The sequence below is a fragment of the Scyliorhinus torazame genome, chromosome 12, assembly GCF_047496885.1.
Source record: "Scyliorhinus torazame isolate Kashiwa2021f chromosome 12, sScyTor2.1, whole genome shotgun sequence".
NCBI lineage: Eukaryota > Metazoa > Chordata > Chondrichthyes > Carcharhiniformes > Scyliorhinidae > Scyliorhinus > Scyliorhinus torazame.
The window spans coordinates 176545331-176568984 of record NC_092718.1 but is presented as its reverse complement, the minus strand read 5'-3'; the positions used below and the strand labels follow the sequence as shown (position 1 = coordinate 176568984).

Sequence of the window (23654 nt, the reverse complement as noted above, 5' to 3'; positions counted from 1 at the left end):
TGTAGGAGAAGGTCACCCATTAGGTAGCTCCCACCAGGGTACCGGATTTATTTTGGTCCTTTTTGCCCGGTTCCGGGGGAATTTTGATGAACAAATTCTTTTTTAAAAATGAATTTAAAATGTCCAATTAAGGGGCAATTTAGCGTGGCCAATTCACCTACCCTGCATATCTTCGAGTTGTGGAGGGTGAGACCCACGCAGACACGGAATGAATGTGCAAACTCCACACGGACAGTGACCCAGCGGAGATCGAACCCGGGTTGTCGGTGCCGCGAGGCAGCAGTGCATGGGGCATTGGCATCAGTACTGGGGCAGGAGGGACCTGTACCGTTGGGACGGTCTTCACCTGAACCATTCTGGGACCAGTGTTCTGGCGAATAGGATAAATAGGTTGGTCACAAGGACTTTAAACTTGCAAGTTGGGGGGAAGGGAAGTGTAAAGCTACGGACAGTATAATGGTTAATGGAGATCAAGGCAGCAGGTTACGTGACAGGTTATGTAGAGATATGGTTTCAAAGACAAGGAAAATTAGGAGAAAGGGTAAGAGGAAAAATAAATTGCAAAAAGTTACTGATCAAGGTGTTAGGATTCATAACAAAGACATAAAAAACAGCATAAGTGTACTTTACCTGAATGCTCGTAGTATACAAAATAAGGTAAATGAGTTGATGGCGCAAATCATCGTGAATGACTATGATTTTGTGGCATTTACTGAAACATGGTAAAAAGATGGTCACGACTAGGAGTTAAATATCCAAGGGTATCAGACTATACGAAAGGATAGAATGGACGGTAAGGGCGGTGGTGTGGTGCTGGTGGACATGTTATGAAAAACTTTCTGACCTGAGGTTCCCTTCCGGTAACACTAGCGCAGGCATCGATTTCCCTTCTGTTAAAAAAGGTAAGGATCCTGTGGAATGTGGATCATACCGTCCTATTTTGTTGCTGAACATTGATGCCAAGGTATTGGCTCCAGTGCTGGCGATCAGATTAGAGCCGTCTCCCCGGGGCGATAGGTGAAAGAACGACAACTGTCGTCTAACGTCTGGCGACTGTTAAATATAGCTCTCTCCCCGCCTTCGGGGCATGATCCAGAAGTGGTTGTGTCTTTGGATGCCGAGCAGGCATTTGACAGGGTGAAGTTGAAGTACTTGTTTACAGTTTTGGAGAGATTTAGTCTTGGACCAAAGTTTGTTTCATGGGTATGTCTACTGTATAAGGCCCCATCGGCTAGTGTGCATACGAACATGTTGAGTTCAGGGTACTTTCAACTGGGGAGGGGAACGCGACGGGCTATCGAATGGTTCCCCTCCTATTTATATTGCCGATTAAGCCCCAGGCTCTGGCTTTGAGGGCTTCGAGTCCTCATATAATGGAGCTACTGAAGAGCTTTGGTTCTTTTTCAGTATTGATGGGGAAATACGGGTTCATGGGGTTGAATTCTTTTAGGTATCTCCCGGTTCAGGATTTTGTACGGATGGCCTTCCCGACATTCCCCGAGGCGCCATCGACATCTATGGAAAGGATTATTTTGCTTTCGGAGGAGGGTAGCTCCTGTCAGAGGAAGTGGGCTCGCTAGATGGGGTAAAAGCGAGGTGGGAGGGGGAGCTGGGGCCCATAGAAGATGACGAGGTGTGGAGTGAGGCCCTTCGCAGGGTGAACTCCACGTCCTTGTGTGCGAGGCTGGGCTTGATCCAGCTCAAAGGAGCATTTAGGCGACATCTTACTAAGGCAAAGATGAGCGTTCATTTCCTAGACGCAGATGACAGGTGTGAGCGGTGTTCCTGGGACCCCACCAAACACACACACGTTTTGGTCCTGTCCCAAACTTGAGCTTTTGGGTCTCCTTCTTCAGTACCATGTCGCCGATTCTAGATGTACAACTGGAGCCCTGTCCTCTGGTTGCAAAATTTGGGGTGCTGGATTTGCCGGGGCAGATAGGGGCGGAGGTGTGGGGGAGGAGGAACCGTGGGTGAGTTCTGCTGGAGTGGAGGTCCCCAACCCCACCCAGTGCCTCAGCATGGTTAGGGGACGTAATGGAGTGTCTGTACCTGGAGACTGTCAAATACACCGTTAGAGGATCTGTCAAGGGATTCTACCGGAGGTCACGGCCTTTCATTGATAATTTGAAGGAACTAATCACCGTCAGTTGCTCGGGGGAGGGGGGAAGGGGGGGGGGGTGGAAAGAGGTATGGGTTGTGTGAGTTTGTGTTCTTTTTAGTATTTTTTTCTTGTATGTTGTATCGGTGGATTTGCAAAAATTTTATTTTTTGTAATATTTGGTAAAATTGAAAAACTAACTTTTAAAGTTACCAAGGGAGATGGGTCTAATTGTTACAGTCATCAATAAATTGATATTTCTCCAGTCTTCTATTTAGGGGATGTAAAGATCCAAAGATGTTGACCAGTGTTCCCAAGATCTGGATCCTCCCGCTCCTGGTGAAGGGATATGGGATTACAAGTATAAGACAAAATCCAGGATGGTCTATGGTGGCAGAAAAAAATAAACATACAAGAATTAGTGCACGGTGGCACAGTGGTTAGCACTACTTCCCTCACAGCACCAGGGAGCCAGGTTCAATTCCGGCCTTGGGTGACTGCCTATGTGGAGTTTGCACTTCCTCCCAGTGCGTGCACCTCAGGGTGCTCCGGTTTTCTTCTGAGGTCCAAAGTTGTACAGGTTAGATGGCTTGGCCATGATAAAATGTCCCCTTAGTGTCTAGGGAAGTGATTTGCAGGTTAGGTGGGGTTGCAGGGATAGGGCGGGAGAGTGTGCTTAGGTAGGGTGCTCTTTCAGAGGGTCAGTGCAGCCCAATGGGACGAATGGCCTCCTTCTGTACTGTAGGGATTCTATGGTTCTAATCAATGGTTCTAATTTTATTACAATAGCTGATCTATATTGTTGTTACTGAATACTCTTTTTGTTCTATAGATATACATAGGAGAAGCTACAAACCCATTATCCAGTCTTCGTGGGGGTTTGACAAAATGCTGGCAAAAAACAAGTATTGATTCTTTGGTGTCTTAGCACTCAACATAGAATGATACATGAGTGCAGGCCTGTTGGCCCATTATGCCTGTGTCTTGAATAGCAAGTAACCAAGCTGAGACTAGGAAGGTCCCAAGTTCCAAAACAAGGTCTATGGTGAATTAGTGTTTCATCAGGCCTTCCAACAGCCATGCGACAGAACCTCAGCTGCTCTGGATTAGAGTAAAGGAAGAAAACAACCAGAGTTTTCATTGCTATCTCAAGTGCCCTATTAGAAACATGCATGTGGACATCATGTGAAAATAGCATTGGTTTGAAACATTATGTTTCCCATGCCATCATGACTGATATAAGGGACTTCCGGGTGCGGCTATGCAGAGCTAGGTTGCATATTCGGTAGCTCCCGCTTGGAACGGACTTTTGGGCTCTTTACAGAACCCCCGCGGCATTTGTTTGACATTTCCCGGTGTGGGAAGACGACTGCGACATTCCCCTGACAGTGTCCCCCAGGAATGGTATGTCTATTGGTTACCAGACCCGGCAGAAACAGTAAAAGATTTGGCTGTAACTGCAGGGGAGAGAGGGGCCTCTTCCAGCATGCAGGCGGGGGAAGGGCAAGCTTAAAGCTGCAAGCTGACTTGAGGGCCTTTATGAAAGGTGAATTCTAGCAGCAGCAGAGGGAACAACTGTTAAAAGATCTCACCAAGGCCATTGAAGAAGCGGGGACGAGGCTTCCGGTGGCGGCCATGGAGGAGTAGGTCGCGCATTCGGCAGCTCCCGTCTGGAATGGACTCTAAGACCTTTTTCAGGAGTTTCCACAGACTTTTTGGGGCAGATTGGTGAAGCGAACACTGCCAAAAGGATTCCCTCTCGAGACTTCCGTTTGCGGCTCTGCGGAGCTAAGTCGCACATTCGGCGGCTCCCTCAAAAACGGACTTTTGGGCTCTTTTCAGGGCCCCCAAGTGCACTTTTTCGACGTTTCCCAGTGTGGGAAGGAGTTAATAATAGCTCCCCGTCAGTATATGGCTTTAACTAGGAGCGGGGCGACAAAAAAGGTGGTGGTGAACCAGAAGGAGGGAGGAAAGAAGGACAAAATGGCGGCGGGCAGAGACCAGGCAGCGTGGAGGCAGTGAGCGGAGGAGCAACAGGAGGGTATTCAGCGCTGCCTCAGAGAGATTAAAACAGACCTGCTAGAGCCGATGAAGGCTTCTATTGATAAGCTGCTGGAGACACAGACGGCCCAGGGGGTGGCGATCCGAGAGGCTCGACAAAAGATATCTGACAATGAGGATCTTAGGCCTGGCGGTAAAGGTGGAGGCGCACGAGGCGCTCCACAAGAAATGGCAGGAGCGGTTCGAGGAGATGGAGAATCGGTCGAGGCAGAAGAATCTGCGGATTCTGGACCTCCCGGAGGGGCAGGAGGGGCCGGACGTGGGGGCCTATGTGGTCACCATGTTGAACTCGCTGATGGGAGCGGGGTCCTTCCAGGGGCCCCTGGAGCTGGAAGGGGCCCATAGAGTGTTGGCGAGGAGGCCCAAGGCTAACGAGCCTCCGCGGGCAGTGCTGGTGCAGTTCCATCGGTTCGTCGATCGGGAGTGTGTGCTCAGGTGGGCCAAGAAGGAGAGGAGCAGCAGGTGGGAGAACGCGGAGGTTCGGATATATGAGGACTGGAGTGCGGAGGTGGCGAAGAGGAGGGCCGGGTACAATAGAGCGAAGGCAGTGCTGCACAGGAAGGGGGTGAAGTTTGGCATGTTGCAGCCGGCGCGACTGTGGGTTATCTACAAGGACCGGCACCATTATTTTGAGTCTCCGGAGGAGGCATGGGCCTTTGTTCAGGCCGAGAAGCTGGACACAGACTGAGGGTCGGGATGGGCGATTGGGGACTGCGGTGGATATGTTATGCCTATTTTTGGTTCGGGGGGGGGGGGGGCCTTTGCATTGTTTTGGGTTTCTTTTTCTGTGTTTTTCTCTTTCGGGTTGGGGAGGGTGGATGGGGCGGATTGGGCACTGTTTTGGTTGGTGGCGGGGCCTGGTAGGTGCAAGCGCGGGCCTTTTTCCCGCGCAGAAGACTGGGGGGGGGGCGCCGGGAAGCGAGGATTGTTTCCCGCGCTTAGAACGGAGGGGGAGAGCCTGTGGATGGGGAGCGGGAGAGGAGGGTGTGCCACACAATGGGAGGAGTCGAAGGGGAGGCGGGAGTGGCCGGGGTCAGCTGACTTGCGGAAGTGCAATGGGGGGGGGGGATGGATCGAGTTGCTGCTGCTAAGGTCAAGGAGGAGCTGGAGCAAGTGTGGGGTGGGGGGGGGGGGGGGTCGAGACGGGGGTATGTCGCTGTGGGGAACGGGCCGGGTGTGGGGTGCGGGCCCGTGGCTGGCCGAGGAGGGGTCATGGCTAGTCGGCGGGGGAGGGGGGCGGGGAGCCCCCTGATCCGGCTGATTACCTGGAATGTAAGGGGACTGAATGGGCCGGTTAAGCAAGCCCACGTGTTGGCGCACCTGAAGGGGCTCAAGGCGGATGTGGTTATGCTCCAGGAGACACACCTGAAGGTGGCAGACCAGGTAAGACTGAGGAAAGGGTGGGTAGGTCAGGTGTTTCACTCGGGGCTAGATGCCAAAAATCGAGGGGTGGCGATCTTGGTGGGAAAGAAGGTGTCATTCGAAGCGTCGAGCATTGTGGCAGATAATGGCGGTAGGTACATAATGGTAAGTGGTAAGTTGCAGGGAGAGAGGGTGGTACTGGTCAATGTGTATGCTCCGAACTGGGACGATGCGGTTTTATGCGGCGTATGTTGGGTCGGATTCCAGGCTTGGAAGTGGGGGGCCTGATAATGGGGGGGAGAGACTTTAACACGGTGTTAGATCCGGCACTGGATCGCTCCAGGTCTAGGACGGGTAGGAAGCCGGCGGCGGCTAGAGTGTTGAGGGGATTTATGGACCAAATGGGAGGGGTGGACCCTTGGAGATTTGCAAGACCAGGGGCTAGGGAATTTTCATTCTTCTCACACGTCCTCAAGGCTTATTCTCGAATCGACTTTTTCATTTTGAGTAGGGCGCTGATAGCGTGAGTTGAGGATACCGAGTATTCGACAATAGCCATTTCGGACCTCGCCCCGCATTGGGTGGACTTGGAGATGGGGAGGAGAGGGACCGGCGCCCGCTGTGGCGCTTGGAGGTGGGGATGTTGGCGGACGAGGATGTGAGTGAGCGGGTCCGAGGAAGTATAGAGAGGTACTTGGAGACCAATGACAACGGGGAGGTCCGAGTGGGGATGGTATGGGAGGCACTGAAGGCGGTGGTGAGGGGAGAGCTGATCTCCATTAGGGTCCACAAGGAGCAGAGGGAGCGGGGGGGGCTGGTGGGGGAGATGCTGAGGGTAGACAGGAGGTATGCGGAAGAGCCTGAGGAAGGATTGTTGAGGAAGAAGCACAGCCTCCAGGCCGAATTCGACCTGGTGACCACCAGGAAGGCGGAGGTGCATTGGAGGAAGGCCCAGGGGGCGGTCTACGAGTATGGGGAAAAGGCAAGCCGGATGCTGGCGCATCAGCTTCAGAAACGGGATGCAGCTAGGGAGATCGGGGGAGATAAGGACAGGGGAGGGAGCGTGGTGCGGAGTGGGGTTGGCATCAATGGGGTCTTCAGGGACTTCTACGAGGAATTGTACCGATCCGAGCCCCCATGGGAGGAGGGAGGGATGGGCCGTTTCCTGGACCAATTGAGGTTTCCAAAGGTGGAAGAGGGACTGGTGGCGGGACTGGGGGCCCCGATTGGGCTGGAGGAGCTGATCAAAGTGATAGGAAGCATGCAGGCGGGGAAGGCACTGGGGCCGAACGGTTTCCCGGTCGAGTTCTATAAAATATATATGGACCTGTTGGGCCCGCTGTTAGTTAGGACCTTTAATGAGGCAAGGGAGGGGGGGGCTTTACCCCCGACGATGTCCCGGGCACTGATCTCCTTGATCCTGAAGCGGGACAAGGATCCCCTGCAATGCGCGTCTTACAGACCGATTTCCTTGCTAAATGTAGATGCCAAGGTGCTGGCGAAGGTCTTAGCCACGAGGATTGAGGATTGTGTGCCGCAGATCATCCATGAAGACCAGACGGGGTTTGTGAAGGGGAGACAGTTGAACGCGAATGTGCGGAGGCTTTTGAACGTTATCATGATGCCGGCGAGGGAGGGGGAGGCGGAGATAGGGGAGGCGGAGATAGTGGTGGCGATGGACACTGAGAAGGCCTTCGATAGGGTAGAGTGGGGGTACCTGTGGGAGTTTCGGGTTTGGGGAGGGGTTTGTCAGGTGGGTTAGGCTGCTGTATGAGGTCCCGATGGCGAGTGTGGCCACAAATAGGAGGAGGTCCAAGTACTTTCGGTTGCACCGAGGGACGACCACCTGCTCTTCGCACTGGCGATTGAACCCCTGGCTATGGCACTGAGAGAGTTGAGGAACTGGAGGGGATTGGTGCGGGGTGGGGAGGAGCATAGGGTGTCGCTTTATGCGGACGACCTGCTGCTGTATGTGGTGGACCCGGTGGGAGGAATGCCAGAGGTAATGAGGATCCTTAGGGAATTCGGGGACTTTTCGGGGTACAAGCTCAATATGGGGAAGAGCGAGCTGTTCGTAGTTCAGCTAGGGGACCAGGAGAGGGGGATTGGCGAGCTCCCACTAAAAAGGGCGGAGAGGAGCTTCAGATATTTGGGGGTCCAGGTGGCTAGGAGCTGGGGGGCTCTGCATAGGCTTAACTTTACAAGGCTGGTGGAGCAAATGGAGGAGGAGTTCAAGAGGTGGGACGCGTTGCTGCTGTCCTTGGTGGGTAGGGTGCAGTCAATCAAAATGACGGTGCTCCCAAGGTTTTTGTTCCTGTTCCAGTGCCTCCCCGTGTTTATCCCGAAGGCTTTTTTCAGGCGGGTTAACAGGAGTATAATAGGGTTTGTGTAGGCGCGAGGGACTCAGAGGGTGAGAAGGGTGTTCCTGGAGCGGAGTAGAGATAGGGTGGGCTGGCGCTGCCAAACCTCTGTGGGTACTACTGGGCCACCAATGCGACGATGGTGCGCAAGTGGGTGATGGAGGGGGAGGGGGCTGCATGGAAGAGGCTGGAGACGGCGTCCTGTGTGGGTACGAATCTGGGAGCGCCGGCAACGGCGACGCTGCCGCTCCCTCCAAGGAGGTATACCACGAGCCCAGTGGTGGCGGCCCTCAAAATTTAGGGGCAGTGGAGGCGGCATAGGGGGGGGGGAAAAGTTGGGGCCTCGGCGTTGACCCCATTACGGGGGAACCACCGGTTCGCCCCAGGAAGAACAGGTGGAGGGTTTTCGGGGTGGCACAGGGCAGGATACGAAAGTTGGGGGACCTGTTTGTGGACGGGAAGTTCGCGAGCTTGGGTGAGCTGGAGGAGAAGTACGGGCTCCCCCCGGGGAACACCTTCAGGTACTTACAGGTAAGGGCGTTTGCCAGACGGCAGGTGGTGGAATTCCTGCGGCTACTGCCACACACAGTACAGGACAGGGTGCTCTCGGGGTGGTGGGTGGGAGTGGGGAAGATCTCGGAAACTTACCAGGTGATGCAGGAGGAGGAGGAGGCCTCGGTGGTGGAGTTGAAAGGTAAGTGGGAGGAGGAGATGGGAGAGGAGATCGAAGAGGGAACGTGGGCAGATGCCCTAGGGAGGGTGAATTCTTCCTCTTTGTGCGCGAGGCTCAGCCTCATAGTTTAAGGTGCTGCACAGGGCACACATGACCGGGACAAGGATGAGCCAGTTCTTTGGGGGTGAGGACAGGTGTGTTAGGTGCTCAGGGAGCCCAGCAAATCACACCCATATGTTCTGGGCATGCCCAGCGCTGGAGGAATCTTTGAAGGGCGTAGCGAGGACAGTGTCGAGGGTGGCAGGATTCAGGGTCAGACCGGGCTGGGGGCTCACAATATTTGGGGTGGCAGAGGAGCCGGGAGTGCAGGAGGTGAAAGAGGCTGGAATTCTGGCCTTTGCGTCCCTGGAAGCCCGGCGAAGTATTCTCCTTCAGTGGAAAGATGAGAGGCCCCCAAGCGTGGAATCCTGGATCAGCGATATGGCAGGGTTCATTAAATTGGAGGGGGTGAAATTTGCCTCGAGAGGGTCAGTACAAGGGTCCTTTGGGCGGTGGCAACCGTTCTTAGACTTTCTGGCAGAACGATAGATATTGCTCAATGGCAGCAGCAGCTTGGGGGGGGGGTTACTTTATTTTTGTTTATGTTATTTACACTGGAGGGTCTGAGGGGGTGTATACACCTGTTGTGTTAAGTCGAGGTGTTAATTTTAATTTATTATTTATGTACGGGGGGAGGGGTTTGGGGGGTTGCTTTTTTAGATTGTGTTTTGTACTTAACCCTGTTGGGTTCTTTTTTCTTTCTCATTTTGTTATTGATATTTTATGAAAACCTTTCATAAAATGTTTTTTTTTTTTTAAAATGACTGATAGAAGAATAATGGTCACTTAAGTAATCTACCAGAAATTACCAATAGCTATGGACTGTAATTAGATCAAAAAATCGATAAAGAGACCATAGAAAATTGGCTACACATTGATTATGTTGAGCAGATGGAATGAAGCCAGATCAAAAAAATAGCCCTTTGGCGAGCATAAAGAGGGGAATTTACAAAGCACTTCCTTTTAATATATTGTAAAGTACCAATTTCGATGTAACCCAACTTTCTTGTGAGGGAAAATCTTTAATATACTACTTCTGCATAAATACAATACAATAATCTTTCTTCACCAAACACAAAGCACTCGGTGTACAAACTGCAATCCACAGAAATCCAGGTTGTCAAAAACAAACCTTATTAACCCTGTATCTAATGGCTCAACAAAAGGGGCAAATTAAATTCAGGATTGACCCTTTGTTTTTAAAGTGGATTTTTTGCCCGAGTTCATCATGCATGTGTTATTTTGGTAGTACAACAAATACTTACTGTGATTGGGAAGTAATTTACTCCATACATTTCTAGATCTTGTGCAATCTTCAAATATTCCATTTCAGCTTCATCTCTGTCAAAATGATTACAGCAAAAATAAAGTTATGCAAAAATAATGCAATTAGTGTTAATTGCATAGCACTTGGGTGTTAATTGTATTCAAGTAGTGGCTACTAACTGGGAACTCACCAGTGCTCATAATATATACATATAGAGAGAGAGCAGGCAAAATGAGTAGTTGCTTTTAGTTGGAGATCACGATATACAATATGTGCCTCCGTAAACAAAAGCTCATCAGTGAACAAAGACTCGGCATCAATATTCGAATGCCCCACGGCACTATAGTCATACTGTTTCCACCTTGATTAATTAGTGAGAGAAGCATGACACGTGTTGAATTACTTTATGCCAAGTCATATCTAATGTTATTTTGGGAGAGGAGTGTCTTTATTTTAATTACCTCGTGATTTCTCAATATATCCAGTGTTAATGTTACATGCCAAAAAGGGAACCAAGATCTTTTCTAACTGAAGAAAAGCAACTACAAAATAGTCAAAAATTGAAATAATTAAAAGCAACCACCTTGCGTTGCAGTAAAACTGCATATTCCACACTGATGGAAACCTATTCAAATTCCAACATCAATAAGTAAATGTCCGCGTGGAGTTTGCACATTCTCTCTGTGTTGCGCGAGTCTCACCCCCACAACCCATAGATGTGCAAGGTAGGTGAATTGGCCCCACTAAATTGCCCCTTAATTGGAGAAAAAAATTGGATACTTTAACTTTTATAAAAAACATCAATAAATAAATACGCCTTCTCAATTGCTTCATTAACTCTTAGCTAACAACTGAAATTAGATCCCATCTTGAAAGGAGGGTAAAGCCTGGAGGTCACCTTTCTGTGCAGCTAGCACATAGTTTATTGGATCTATGGAGGTGACAAGTCAGAGCAACACATTTATCCAGCTAAAGTTCATGTTGGAAACACAAAAACGGTATTGAATGAGATGAGGTGCGGGGGGGAATTATGTGGTATAGTCATTTCCATTAAGACATTGGCAACATGTAGTGAAAATCTCAAGAAAGATCTGTTCTGAAATATATTATTTATGATGTTATGACGGCAGCATTTTCCCAAACAATTGAAAAGCCGATCGTGTTGTTTTTGACGATGATTACTTGCTTTTGTTATCAAGAAACTAGCTGAATGAATTAGGTTAATATACCAAGAGTACATGGCTGATGGACTCCATGAATTGATGATGGACTGTTGAATGAATTTCATAATTATCAGACTTAAATTTGACTGTATAGCAAAACAAATTCATTGTTTGGTGTTAAAATGACATATGCAATTGGAATTTTGATGTACATGACTGTATTTCTGTTTATATTATCTTTCAAATGTGTGCTTTCCTTCAGGGTCTATCTGAGATCATTTTGCAAGAATTGGAAATTAGAAAATAAACATATTGCCTGAAATTTCTTATTTTAAAGACTTTTCCTGCAAAATGATATGCCAATGAAGTAAATCTATTTTTTATGCACACAATTACTGTTTTTAGTTTACCTTGATCCTTAATTCAAATTAGTTTAGATAAATGAAAGCAAGAAGTTTGCATTTTGATATCAATATGTGTACAACATGTAGCCATGAGAATGAAAAGAGGCCTGAGCATGTTTTTTTATTCCTTCATGGAATATGGGTGTACCTGTCCCTAACTGCCTTTGAAGTAATTGTCCCTAACTGCCTGAGTGACTTGCCAACCACATTATCGTAGATCTGGAGTCAGAAATTGGCCAAACTACAGAAGGATGGCAGCTTTCCTTCCTGAAAGGACATTAGTAAACCAGATGTTTTTTTATAACAATCGATGATAGTTGCCATAGTCACCAACATGGCTTTACAATTTCAGATTTATTAATTAAATTTCAATTCCACCAGCTGCTGTGGTGGGATTTGAACCCATCATCCTCAGCCTCTGGATTACTACTACTCCAGTGATGTTACCATTATGCCACCATCTCCCCATAATGATAAATTCATAATCACTATTACTGAGGCTAGCTTTCAATTCCAGATTTTATTTATTGAATTAAATTTGCACCAGCTGTCGTGGTGGGATTTGAGCCCATGTCCCCAAAATATCAGACTAGGCCTCTGAATTACTCGTCCTATGACATTACCACTGAACTGCACCACCATATCAACCTTACTGTGATGGTTACGGCAATGGTGATGAAGACGCTAATGTGATATGAGCAGCAAGATCTAATGTGGCTTGCAGGGGTGCTTTTTGAATGATGATTATCTTATTCTCCAGAAGTCAAAAGAAACATACGGATTACATAGGAATGTATACAAAAAAAAATCTCAGTTAGCTGTAGCGATGCTTACCTGGTGATTCCCCGGTGCTCAGCATACCAAGCTGTTATTTTTTCTTCCCACATATCTGCTGTCATTTGATATTGCTTAAGAACCTAAAACATGCAATGAAAAAGTAAACTTTCAAAAAAGATCTATCCTTTGAAAGGTTAGCTTTGGTGCACAGTATATGGAAAAATCACTGTAAACTGCTGATGCCCCACTTTTGTGATCCTGGCAAAAATGTCCAATTGCAAACACAGATGCAGTGGCACATCAAAGAGTGTGTCATGAAATATTGACCAATAAGCGTCCTCCCCACCGTACTTCCCCTTTGACGAGGCTAATGGCATAAGACAAGCTGGCAGAGCCCTGCTGTTGATATTGCGCATCAGAAACTGTATAGGTCCCAGCACTCCGTTCATTAAATCTCCAGTCCATTATAATAATATCCTAAATCCAACACACACGCATGCCCGCCCGCTCATCCACCCAACCACCACAAACACACCCTTGATTGCCTTGTGATATGAAGCCGCTCTGGGTCAATTTTGCATCTTCCATCTCTTACCAAAACTCACAATTTTCATTGAATCTTCACAGCAAAAAAATTAAATCAGAAGTCTTATGTTTGACTTATAATAATGCCTTAAAAGTTAATATGTAGCAAGATACAACAAAAATAAGGAGCTCCAATGTAAGTTGCAGAACTTACTCTTTTAGGAAGTAACTCATCCTGAGCCAGGAAACCAGGTTTATGGAAATTAGGATCATAGTCCCCATACTGTAAAGGAGAAAATATAAATATAATAGGTAAAGTGTCATCACCTCTGTTAAAAGTAGCAAAGAAATGTTGGACGTTCAATGTTAGTTAAAAAATAGGGTAATTTAGCCACATAAAAGTATTTTCATACTCAACTAAAACATGACAGTACTGATGATTAAATCAATCACAATCTAAATAACCTATGTTAACATTGCAGTGTACTTTCATAGGTAGTTTCTATCAACAGGTTAATTAGAATACAGTATTCAACACATTTCTCGGTGTTACTAAATAAAACATGTTTTCAATGCAAGTATTCAGTTGAACAGAATCATTGCATCTGATACTCATTGCATTTTACACAGCCAAAATTCCAAAGATCACACACCGAAATTAACCAGCTCCCAGGGATGGTAACCTTGTCCAAAATTGACAGCATCTTTAGCCTGGCTATGAAGGCTTTAATGGCCCTGCCCTGACAGAGACTCAAAGAATCGCAACAGTACATGCCACTACAATGCAGCAATAAAGACCCGAGAAAGGACTCACAGGAGCTTTGCAGTACAATTCATCAGCTCTCAAAGACCAACCCTCAGGAGGGTCAATTACCTCAATCCCAATACATCCTGAGGCCTTTACCAGACATGAAAGGAACCTACTCGCCAGGTATGGGTTCCATTGGATCTATCAGGTGGAACTGGGTGGAATTTCCCAATAAGATTAGAGAGCTTTGGTGAGACCACACCTGGAGTACTGTGTACAATTTTGCCTCCTTATTTAAGGATATGCTTGCCTTAGCGAGGTGTGCCAGAAAGGTTCACTCGACTGATTTCTGGGGTGACAGTGGTATCCAATTAACAGAGGTTATGAAGACTAGGACCATATTTCTGAGAATTTACAGGGACGAGAGACGATTTAATTAAAATATATAAAAGTTCCTAATGGGTTTGGCAGGGTAGATGCTGAGAGGCCGTTTCCCCTGGCTGAAGAATCTAGAAATAGGGAGCATAGTCTCAGGATAAGGAGGATGGGGATTTAAGACTGGAACAAGGGTTGTAAAATTTTGAAAGTTTCAGAAAGCTATAGATGCTCAGTTGATAAATATATTCAAGACTAAGATTGAAAGGTCTTTAGACACCAAGGGATAAGGGGAAAAGAATGGGGAAAGTGGAGTTAATGTAAAAATTTAGCCACGATTTTAGTGAGTGAATGGTAGAACAGGTTCAACGGGTTCTATGACCTATTCATGCTCCTATTTCTTATGTTCTTAGCCTAACCAGGGAGATTTGACAGAGTATTTTACACCAATAACCAAACCCAATGTACCTTCAATTGATGTTCACACAGGCACCTCTGAACTGGAGTAATTGAATTAAAACCAGCAATGAGAACCTATGTCAAATCCACTTGGTTAGGCTCGAACACCCTGACAAATTGCAACAGCTCCACTTGCATCCTAGTTAATTTAACACAAACCAAGAATTGAACCTGCGTCCTCTGGTCGATTTAGTTCAGCAACACTGAATTGAGTAACTGAGTCATCAGAAAGTATGATTGATTGTGCAATCCATTAGCACAGAAGAAGGCATGAGAGTCCCTATGACTTCATTTCATAGTTATCAATCTCATCACTCGCTCACATTTTTATCAAGATTCTACAACTGGTCACTGTACCCTGAATTATGGAGGGAGCAGAATACAAGTCTGGTCTCATTTTCCTGATCGAGTGCTGAGGCACTCGAAGAGGGCTTTTTCCTGTTATCTGCCTTTTCTTCATAAACTCCACTAATGCAGATAAAATACACCAAAATATCAACCTGGTACATGGTGCAAACATGTCCACCACCTGAAGGAACTGACTGTTAAAGGCTCAACAAGGAGATCTCCAATGAGAAGTCGATCTTCACCCCACACTCTCCTCTCACTGCAATGGAAACCTAGATGTTGAGGCCCAGTTCAAAAAAAACAAAATGCTGCCCTGATACCCACTCAGCATTCTCTAACGGGGCGACACTAACTTGTTACAAAATCCATTCTGTAGATGCCACTTGTCTTATCTCAGCTGATTCCCCTGACGGAAATGTTAAAAATCCAAGTGAACCCAAAATATTAGGTCCTGTATGGTAATGAACCCTTCTATCTCCAGATGCATTCCCCTGTTCTCTGGAGGACGAATTATCCCCTGCTCTCTCATCTTGGCCAAAGTGATGACAGGAATAGCTCTTCTTCCACTCAAGCTGCTGCGCCCTCAAGTTGTTCCTTCCTCTCCCGCCCACATCAACCACTGCAAATTCTCTGTCCATTCCTTTGCAAGGCCATTATCCTAAAAGAAACCACTAGATTCAGAAAATCATCAGCCATTATTAATCTGTCACCTGATTCCCACTCTTCTAAAGAATGATGCCAGTCTCACAGGACAGTGAACAGTCCTCGAGCAATACCTGCACAGCTATACGAACCTGCCCACCAAAAAATAAAGACTGTTCACACATTCACAATCCATGGGAAGTCTTTGATGGCATTGAAACAACTCTCCTAAGCAAAAGCATAAAATACATAAAACTATATCATGAAAATCTTAAAACCATGATTCAAACCTTCCCATCTTCTGCAAAGTGCAGACAACAGGATACACAGAACTCGAGCAAAGCGAATAGCAATGTTGCTGTGACAGATCACAATACCATAACCAGGGCAACAGCACCATTCCACCATCTATGTTCCCTGAACTAGCCTAAAGTATCCCAGCTACAGCTGAAATTACAATTCCCACTGGTCACCTTAAAAATCAAGTATGTGCCTTAACCAGCAATCAAACCAAAGAAAGCATAAGAGAAAGATCAAAAAGAGTGTGGGTAATTCCCTGCTTCCCATGCTCAAGATAGGATTGAATACCTAGTAGGAGGTCCTGTGTCAGAGTGAAAGAACTTGTGTGCCAGAAAGCTCTGGGTAAGGGGAGATGGGAGAGGACTTAAGCATGTTCAACAGAATCAATAAACATCCACCTTGAACTTGCTGAGGATGACTGAAAAGAAGAATAGTAGTGAGTGACAGGAGCGCATTAAAACTTAAGACCTTGAGCTTCAGGTTAAAACCAAGGACAATGTTACCTCACCCCACCCCACCTAACCCACAATCATGTCATGGCCTGCTATTTGGCAATTAGAACTTCAGACTACTCGATGAGCCTTTATCAAAATAGTCACAATCAAGTCAAAAAATCCCCTACATAACCAACTTTAAATTAATATCCCTAAACAAAGGGTGCTTAATCACACAATTAAAAAGGAACATATTAGGTTAAGACCATACAGATATGGGTGTTCTGCTGGAAACATTAGCACTTTATTTAATTAACATTTTTAATGCTTTTGCAGTTTAATGGCTGATGTAAATTTTACATTTTCATATTTCACTCTCATATTCCAAATGGAGCCCTCCAAATTGATTATCTTACACAAACCTTAGCTTGAACAGCATAGGATGCCAACAATACTGAAGCCTCAGGGGAACAATAAATCTCCTCATCCAAAATCTGCTTCTTAACCTATAAGGAGGGAAACAATAATTAACTCCAAATTAAGAATCCATAATTTAAGTATTTGACAATCTCATGAACACTTTTAATTGTATAAATTGGCCAAATACATGAAACAAAACGGTTCACAAATTATACTGGAAGAGGAAATTCAGTATGAGGTGTCACGTAACCCCAATATACAATTCAGTATGATAATTTAGTTTGCAAAAATCAACTGGAAAAATTAATCACCAAGTATTTAATTGGCACACATCAATATCTAATAATGAAGAATTACTCTGAAATTGCTTAGAGATGATTTTAATCCAGTTAGAGTTCCTTAAATTAAGTTTTATTTCGAGTGCATGTTTATTCATGCCTTGACTTTCCAGGTTTCTTTCAAGGCCTATTTTTTTGTCATTTTCCCCTACAAGTTAATTACTTTCTTCTCCCTGGCTCTGCACAGCTAACAGTTTGCAGTAAACAGATGGAGGTAAAGCCTGTTCACAGCTACCATCAATATTACTGCAGCCCGCCAGCTTAACTCCCTACTTCGATTTTCCTCTCAAGTAGGAGACAATTTAGCACATCCCCAATCTGAACTGACAAATCTCTCCAGCATCCATGGACTGAACAATAGCATGCCATGTCACTAACTATTGGTGATGCAGATGCATAATTCTTCTGTTCCTTCTGAGCTTTATTTCAACTATTAAAACCTTCATTCTCCTGTATCTTTCTTTACTGTGACCAGCGCTAGTTGACGTCAAAGCAGTGACCAAATATTTCCTTTAATCCATGCTGACAGTTGCTCCTTTCTTAAATTTCTTCAAAATACTGACTACAACTGTTTCAAGTTTCCAGACTTGGATAACTGGAAAAACCTATGCCCTGATTAGTGGATGTTTATCAATCAGATCAGCCTTTACCTATATCTCAGACCTCGAAACTTTCAAGTGGTGAAACATTCCTCTGACTTGCATTATGTTTTAGTTGTTAATGGTCTGCTTCAACTATTCCCTGTGGCAAAGTATACGGTCTTCCAAAAGCTTTACTGCCCTACTACACTCACCCTACCCTTTTTGACACCTGTCACTCCCTCCCTCCTCTGACTTTTAGTCCTTTCATTTTTATCTTCTCATTCTTTCCCCATTTTCCTACCTCTTTTCTCAACCACTTAAGTGTCCATTTTAAATTGATGACCCTGTTCTCAGAGTAGAAGTAGTAGTCTTTCTCTGTACAAAACCCTTCATTATTTTAAAAACATGTATGAATCACTTTTAGCATTCCACGTTCCAGTGAAAATACTACCCGGATTTACAAGTCTGCCCTCAGAAGTATCATGTCTCATCTAATCATTTTGTGCTGAGAAATTTCCATGTTTTAATGTAATTTCTTTACAATAGGTTGTCCAATAATCCAGTGTTCTAACTGTGGCCTGACAAACACCATGCACAAAATTATAATTTTGCTCTTTGACTGCTAAAACACCAATTAATAAAATCCAAAACACAGGTGCAGAAGCCAACTATTTTCTAATACACCTGATAGGTAAAAGATAACTATTTAGTGTAAATATTTAAAAAAAAATTTTTTTTTGGCCTGTCGGCGTCCCCCACTCCCAGAGTGCAAATATGTCATCCCCACACCATGGGAAGTAAATGTCTGGCCCCACCCCCCAGGAGGTAAATGTCTGTCGCCACCCCCCCTGGGGTAAATGTCTGTCCCCACCCCCCAGGGGGTAAATGTCTGTCCCCACCCCCCAGGGGGTAAATGTCTGTCCCCACACCTTAGGGGGTAAATGTCTGTCCCCCCCACCCACAGGGGGTAAATGTCTGTCCCCCCCCAGGGGGTGAATGTCTGTCCCCCCCACCCCCTCCCCAGGGGGTAAATATCTGTCCCTACACCCCCCCCCAGGGGGTAAATGTCTGTACCCCCACCCCCCCCCAGGGGGTAAATGTCTGTCCCCCCACCCCTCCCCAGGGGGTAAATGTCTGCCCCCCCTCCCCCAGGGGGTAAATGTCTGCCCCCCCAGGGGGAAAATGTCTATCCCCCCACCCCCCCAGGGGGTAAATGCCTGTCCCCCCACCCCCCCAGGGGGTGAATGTCTGTCTCCCTCCCCCCCCACAGGGGGTAAATGTCTGTCCCCATCCCCCCCGGGGGGAAATGTCTGTTGTCCCCCCCCCCAGGGGGTAAATGTCTGTTCCCTCCCCCCCACAGGGAGTAAATGTCTGTCCCCCCCAGGGGGTAAATGTCTGTCCCCCACACCCCCCAGGGGTAAATGTTTGTCACCCCACCCACCCAAGAGGTAAACTTCTGTCCCCACCCCCAAGGAGGGTAAATGTCTGTCCACCCCATCCCCCCCCAGGCGGAGTAAATGTCTGTCCCCCACCCCACGGGCGGGAAGCGTTTCCGGGGGCGGCTCCGGAGTGAAGGCCGGGCCGCGGCCTGGAGTGAAGGCATGGATGGTCAGCTGAGGAGCCGCTCCCGCAGCGCTGGAGTCGAGTGCGCCGCCCCCGGCGGGCAGGTCGGTGAGCATGCGGCCGGGCTGAGATCCCCCTTCCCGGTAAGAGAGATCCCCTCCCCGGGGTTACCTGCCGCCGCCTCTCGGCCTCGCTCTCCGGCTTTAAGGGTGAAGTGAAGGAGACCTATTTAGTGTAAATATTAAGCCACAGTTTTTAAATACCCATTTTAAATTCACCTCAGGTCATCTCAAAACATAGAGACACAAAACAGCATAATTCCATTACAGATTAAAACAGAACATTTGCAAGACAGTTTGACACTATACTTGTGCTGTCAGATCAAGGACAGAGCAACACCATAGTAATATGAAGGCACCATTGCAGATAACAGCTAAGTCAGCAGAAGACCAGTTTAAGCTGGTCGCAATAACAGCACAGAATCGCATTCCATAACATGCTCAAGTATTCAGACATGAAACAATTGAAACTAATGTTGCACATTGAAGATTGACAGCTAACCGTCAAATCAAACTCATCTGATTCTAACCCAAACCAATAGGATTACATAGGGGTGTAGATAGATGGCTAAAGACAGGTATGATTTAGCAGAACCGTGAGGTTCCGTACGGCCATTTTTATCCAGATCATTCTATACTTTGATCTAAACTATTCTCTATCTCTATACTTTCACTTTTCCACTCTAACTCTTGAAGTAAATGCAAGCTGTTTGCCTTAAGCAAGAAACCATTTCTGTATTATTTTAAAAGTTCAATTGCGTACAAGTTGCTTCTCTTTAAGTCCTTTTTGCTAGCCAGACTTATTAGAGAATAAAATTTAAGTGATTCTCAATTGTAATCAAATAGAGGCAATAAACGATTCTTATTTGCACCCGAGAAGTTTTAACTCAAATTTCTACTGAGTTTTAGTGTTCGCAAGTGCCACTAGATCCACATGGTAGATCTCTTTCAACATGACTTAATTCACCTGCACTCACCCAAGAAATTATAGATTGGATTCCTTGTAGTGCTCCTCCCTTCATCCACAACAATATTTTTGCATTATATGTTGGCTAATTTCCCGTTTTTACTCTCATGGGAAATTATCCACAAATGCATTCATTGCATTTGCCATTTCTCTGCCTGACATCGTCTCTCACGATTTGTCAAAACTCCACTTGTCTGTTATTAGCAGCTTTGATATACTTCATCCAAAGCAAATTTCTACCCATAAGAGAACAAAAGCAGACTCGGCCCTGATGGTGGGGTACGCCACCAACAAGCAATTTGCAGTACAAACAATAGCCATTCAAAGTAGCTCTATACTTTGTCTCTATGGTGGTACGTTTCCTCTTCAGCTTTTTGTGCAACAAAGCTCCTATGAGGGACCTTATCAACCCCTTCTGAAAACCTATATTTGCCTTCCATTGTTCAGTCTATATGCTTCAACAGCGTGATCAAAAGTTTATTTAAATTCAAAGGAATTTAATTTGGACCATTGTTCCATTCAAATCCTTACATTATTTCCATAATTAGTATCAGTACCGTTCTGCAATCTTTTTTTTCTATTCCTCCTGAAAGTTTTATATTCAGGTAGGAGGTTGGATTCAATAATTACTGCTGTGTCATGACTTTCTATATTAAGCAATTATCCCAATCGCCCAATTTTGTTACTCACACTTTGTATTATTAGACATTTTACTTTGGGTTACCCTGATTAGACAACTTTTCCTTTCTAATCTTTTTCCAAATCTTGATTTTGCTTTAATGATCTGATCCTATTCATACACGTTCAAGCCTTTCTTTCACATCTTTTCCGATATTTAAAACATGCGCTGCCTTACAAGTTGCTTACTTTCATCTTCTCCTTTACTCTGGATACACATTTAAACCTATCACCACAGCTCTAGTTAACCAGCTTGTGGAGGCAGTGGCCCTATCAATACAGAGTGCAGCTAAATCAAACCTCAGAAACCTTCAAATCTTTGAAGTCCTGCTTCTTAATCCACCGTATAACAAATGGAACTCTTTTGCCTAACTTATTTTCCTCCAAATGATTGGTTCCAATTTTCAGCTAATTCTCTGTCCTCTCCAAGAACCTCTGCATCAACTCTTTTATATCCCATAACTGGATTGATGGTGGCAACACAAATTAACTTCCGTTCACTCCTCTCGCTCGGGGGTTTCCCACTACCACTGTGTTCTACTTAACTCTGTCTTGCTTTGGATAATCACTTCCTCATACTGAACAGTGCAGGTTGTCTCCAATTGTGCCTCAATTTTAGTATTTTTGAGCTCAAACTTAGTGACTCTTCCGATACATGTAACTGACCTGGACACTCAAAAGTCCTATATATCATGAAAAGTTTGGGATAACCGAGATCGCCACTATCCCAACTGAAAACACTTAAAGCCAAACAACAGCGTAGTTACAAGTCAACTGGACTTCCAAACATTGCGAGCACATACATCAAAAACACAACCAAACCGTTTTTGTTGAAACATCTTCTTAAAAACAAACCTGTGGGAAAAAACAAATCATATAATTTCTGTGGACACAGACCTGTAGGAAGAAAAGGTGCTGTGTGATTTCCTGGACAAGCTCTTCTTCTACTTTCTCAGGATAAAACTTGGCCAGGAAATGAAATGTGATTGGATCCTCCTTAGGAACCTCTTGATCCAACACCTATTTACAGAATACAACAACAAATAAATTCCTCTTGTTCACTTAAAGAGAAAGTCTTATCACCAATACTCATCTCAAAGTCTAACTAATATGAATAATTAAAATTACTTTTCCCTCAAAAGCAGCACTATTGCAGAATACTGAGAATACTTCAGCATCCAACAGAAATTCACTGCATTTGGCAAGACTGCAAACTTCATATCTCAACTATGCCAGCTGTAAAAAAGCATTCAAGCATTCTATCACAGGCAAGAGAAACATTAGAGTGAAAGAGCAAATTGTTTGCCTTTTTATATGCATTCAAGCAGGTGGCTAGCAAGTCGTAGGACGTCTCCAGCCTATATTCTTGTGGTAGTGATGTGTGTTAAGGGAGAGGAGAAAATATAAATTTACAAATAGAAAAAACATGGTCCTTGTTGGAACGTATTTTGTTTAAATAATAATGCTGATTAAATGGCAAACCCTCAAGTATGTAAAGTAGTACTGTGATGGAGTTGAATTAACTTACACCAATATTGAAGTAGCACTAATATTTCTTTTATAGTTAAATGTGCTCGAAAATTAAATAATTTTTAAACCAAATAAGGCTTTTCATAATTTGTTCTAGATTACTAAGATTTTTGGGTAATTTAGAACCTAACTGTAAAAATAAACAGGTGGGCGGCACTGTGACGCAGTGGTTAGCACTGCTGCCTCACGGCGGCGAGAGCCCGGGTTCAATCCCGACCTCGGGTCACAGTCCATGTGGAGTTTGCACATTCTCCCAGTGTCTGCGTGGGTCTCGCCCACACAACCCAAAGATGTGCAGGGTAGGTGGATTGGCCATGATAAATGGCCCCTTAACTGGGAAAAGAAAATTAAAAATAAAAATAAAAAGACAGGTGTCCCCATCATTGATGAACTTCAAGTGATGGCCTAACTGTTTCCATTATTCAGAAAAATGAATCAACCTCTTATTCAATGGGTTTCATCTAACCTGTTTCATTCACTACTTTTTGAACAGCAAATGGAAAATAATGCAAGCACAAACATTTTAACTGCTAATGCAGGTTTACTTTATTTTTCAGTCTAAATTAGTTCACCTGCAGAGAAGTACGGAACAAAACAGGTGGACCAAAAACATTTAATGTGGAAGGGGAAGATAAAACGTGAGTGAGTACTGATATTCTTAAATTTGACTGCCATTTTCTGGGAACTCGGCATTAAGATAACAAGCTCTCTACCAATGTATCTGTTGAAAGTAGAGGTCCATTTCTCTCATCATCAAATCATTGGCCCTATGATTTATGTCTTCTGTCTGCACATTCACTAACAGCATGTCTTAGCATAGAATCCTGGAAAAATAAGGCTCCAATTATTACCTTATTTACACTGCAGTCACTTCTCCACGATCACTGCTTCAACTGCAAGGACAGTAAAATCAGTGCGAGTAGAATGTGTGGCTGGAGCAGTATCCTAACCTGGGTTTAGCAGTATTTCCATTTCAGTCGAGGAACTTTATGGAAGTCTTTTTTTGTCTAGTAACACTTTTTATAATAAAATAAAGGATTCATTAAACCAGTTTTCTAAGGCTCCTCAAAAGTAAAAACTAGCTCAATTGGCAGCTTGCAACTGGATTCTGACAAGAGCTCATCGGCCTGAAACACTGACCCTACCTTCTCTCCCTCGCCATAATCAGTGTTTTCCGCACTGTTTCGATGTCTATTTCTGTTTCACTTCTCTCCCATTGAAGTTTTATTATTTATGTTTGTAACTTACAGTACTGTTACCAATTGGTCTCTAACTAAGGTTATTATGGACACCAGTAGTCAAGCTACCCTATTTACATATGATTACAACTGCTGTTATTCTGTCCATATCGCAATAAAAAAAAGCCAGAATCCACTCAAGTTTCTGACACACTCATTGTTCCTATGATTTTTGATCAACC

General features: G+C 45.2%; 1 protein-coding gene across 3 annotated transcripts in view; it reads right to left on the bottom strand.

The window, feature by feature from the left end:
• Nucleotides 1–23654, bottom strand: part of nf2b (NF2, moesin-ezrin-radixin like (MERLIN) tumor suppressor b) — a 139789-nt gene that overhangs the window by 68852 nt on the left and 47283 nt on the right. For all 3 annotated transcript variants that reach the window (XM_072469440.1, XM_072469439.1, XM_072469441.1), the window contains exons 4-8: nucleotides 21602–21724; nucleotides 16521–16604; nucleotides 13007–13075; nucleotides 12325–12407; nucleotides 9922–9997 (exon numbers count right to left, since the gene is read on the bottom strand). In XM_072469440.1, the coding sequence (XP_072325541.1) occupies nucleotides 9922–9997; nucleotides 12325–12407; nucleotides 13007–13075; nucleotides 16521–16604; nucleotides 21602–21724 (435 nt within the window). The remainder of the gene's footprint in view (nucleotides 1–9921; nucleotides 9998–12324; nucleotides 12408–13006; nucleotides 13076–16520; nucleotides 16605–21601; nucleotides 21725–23654) is intronic.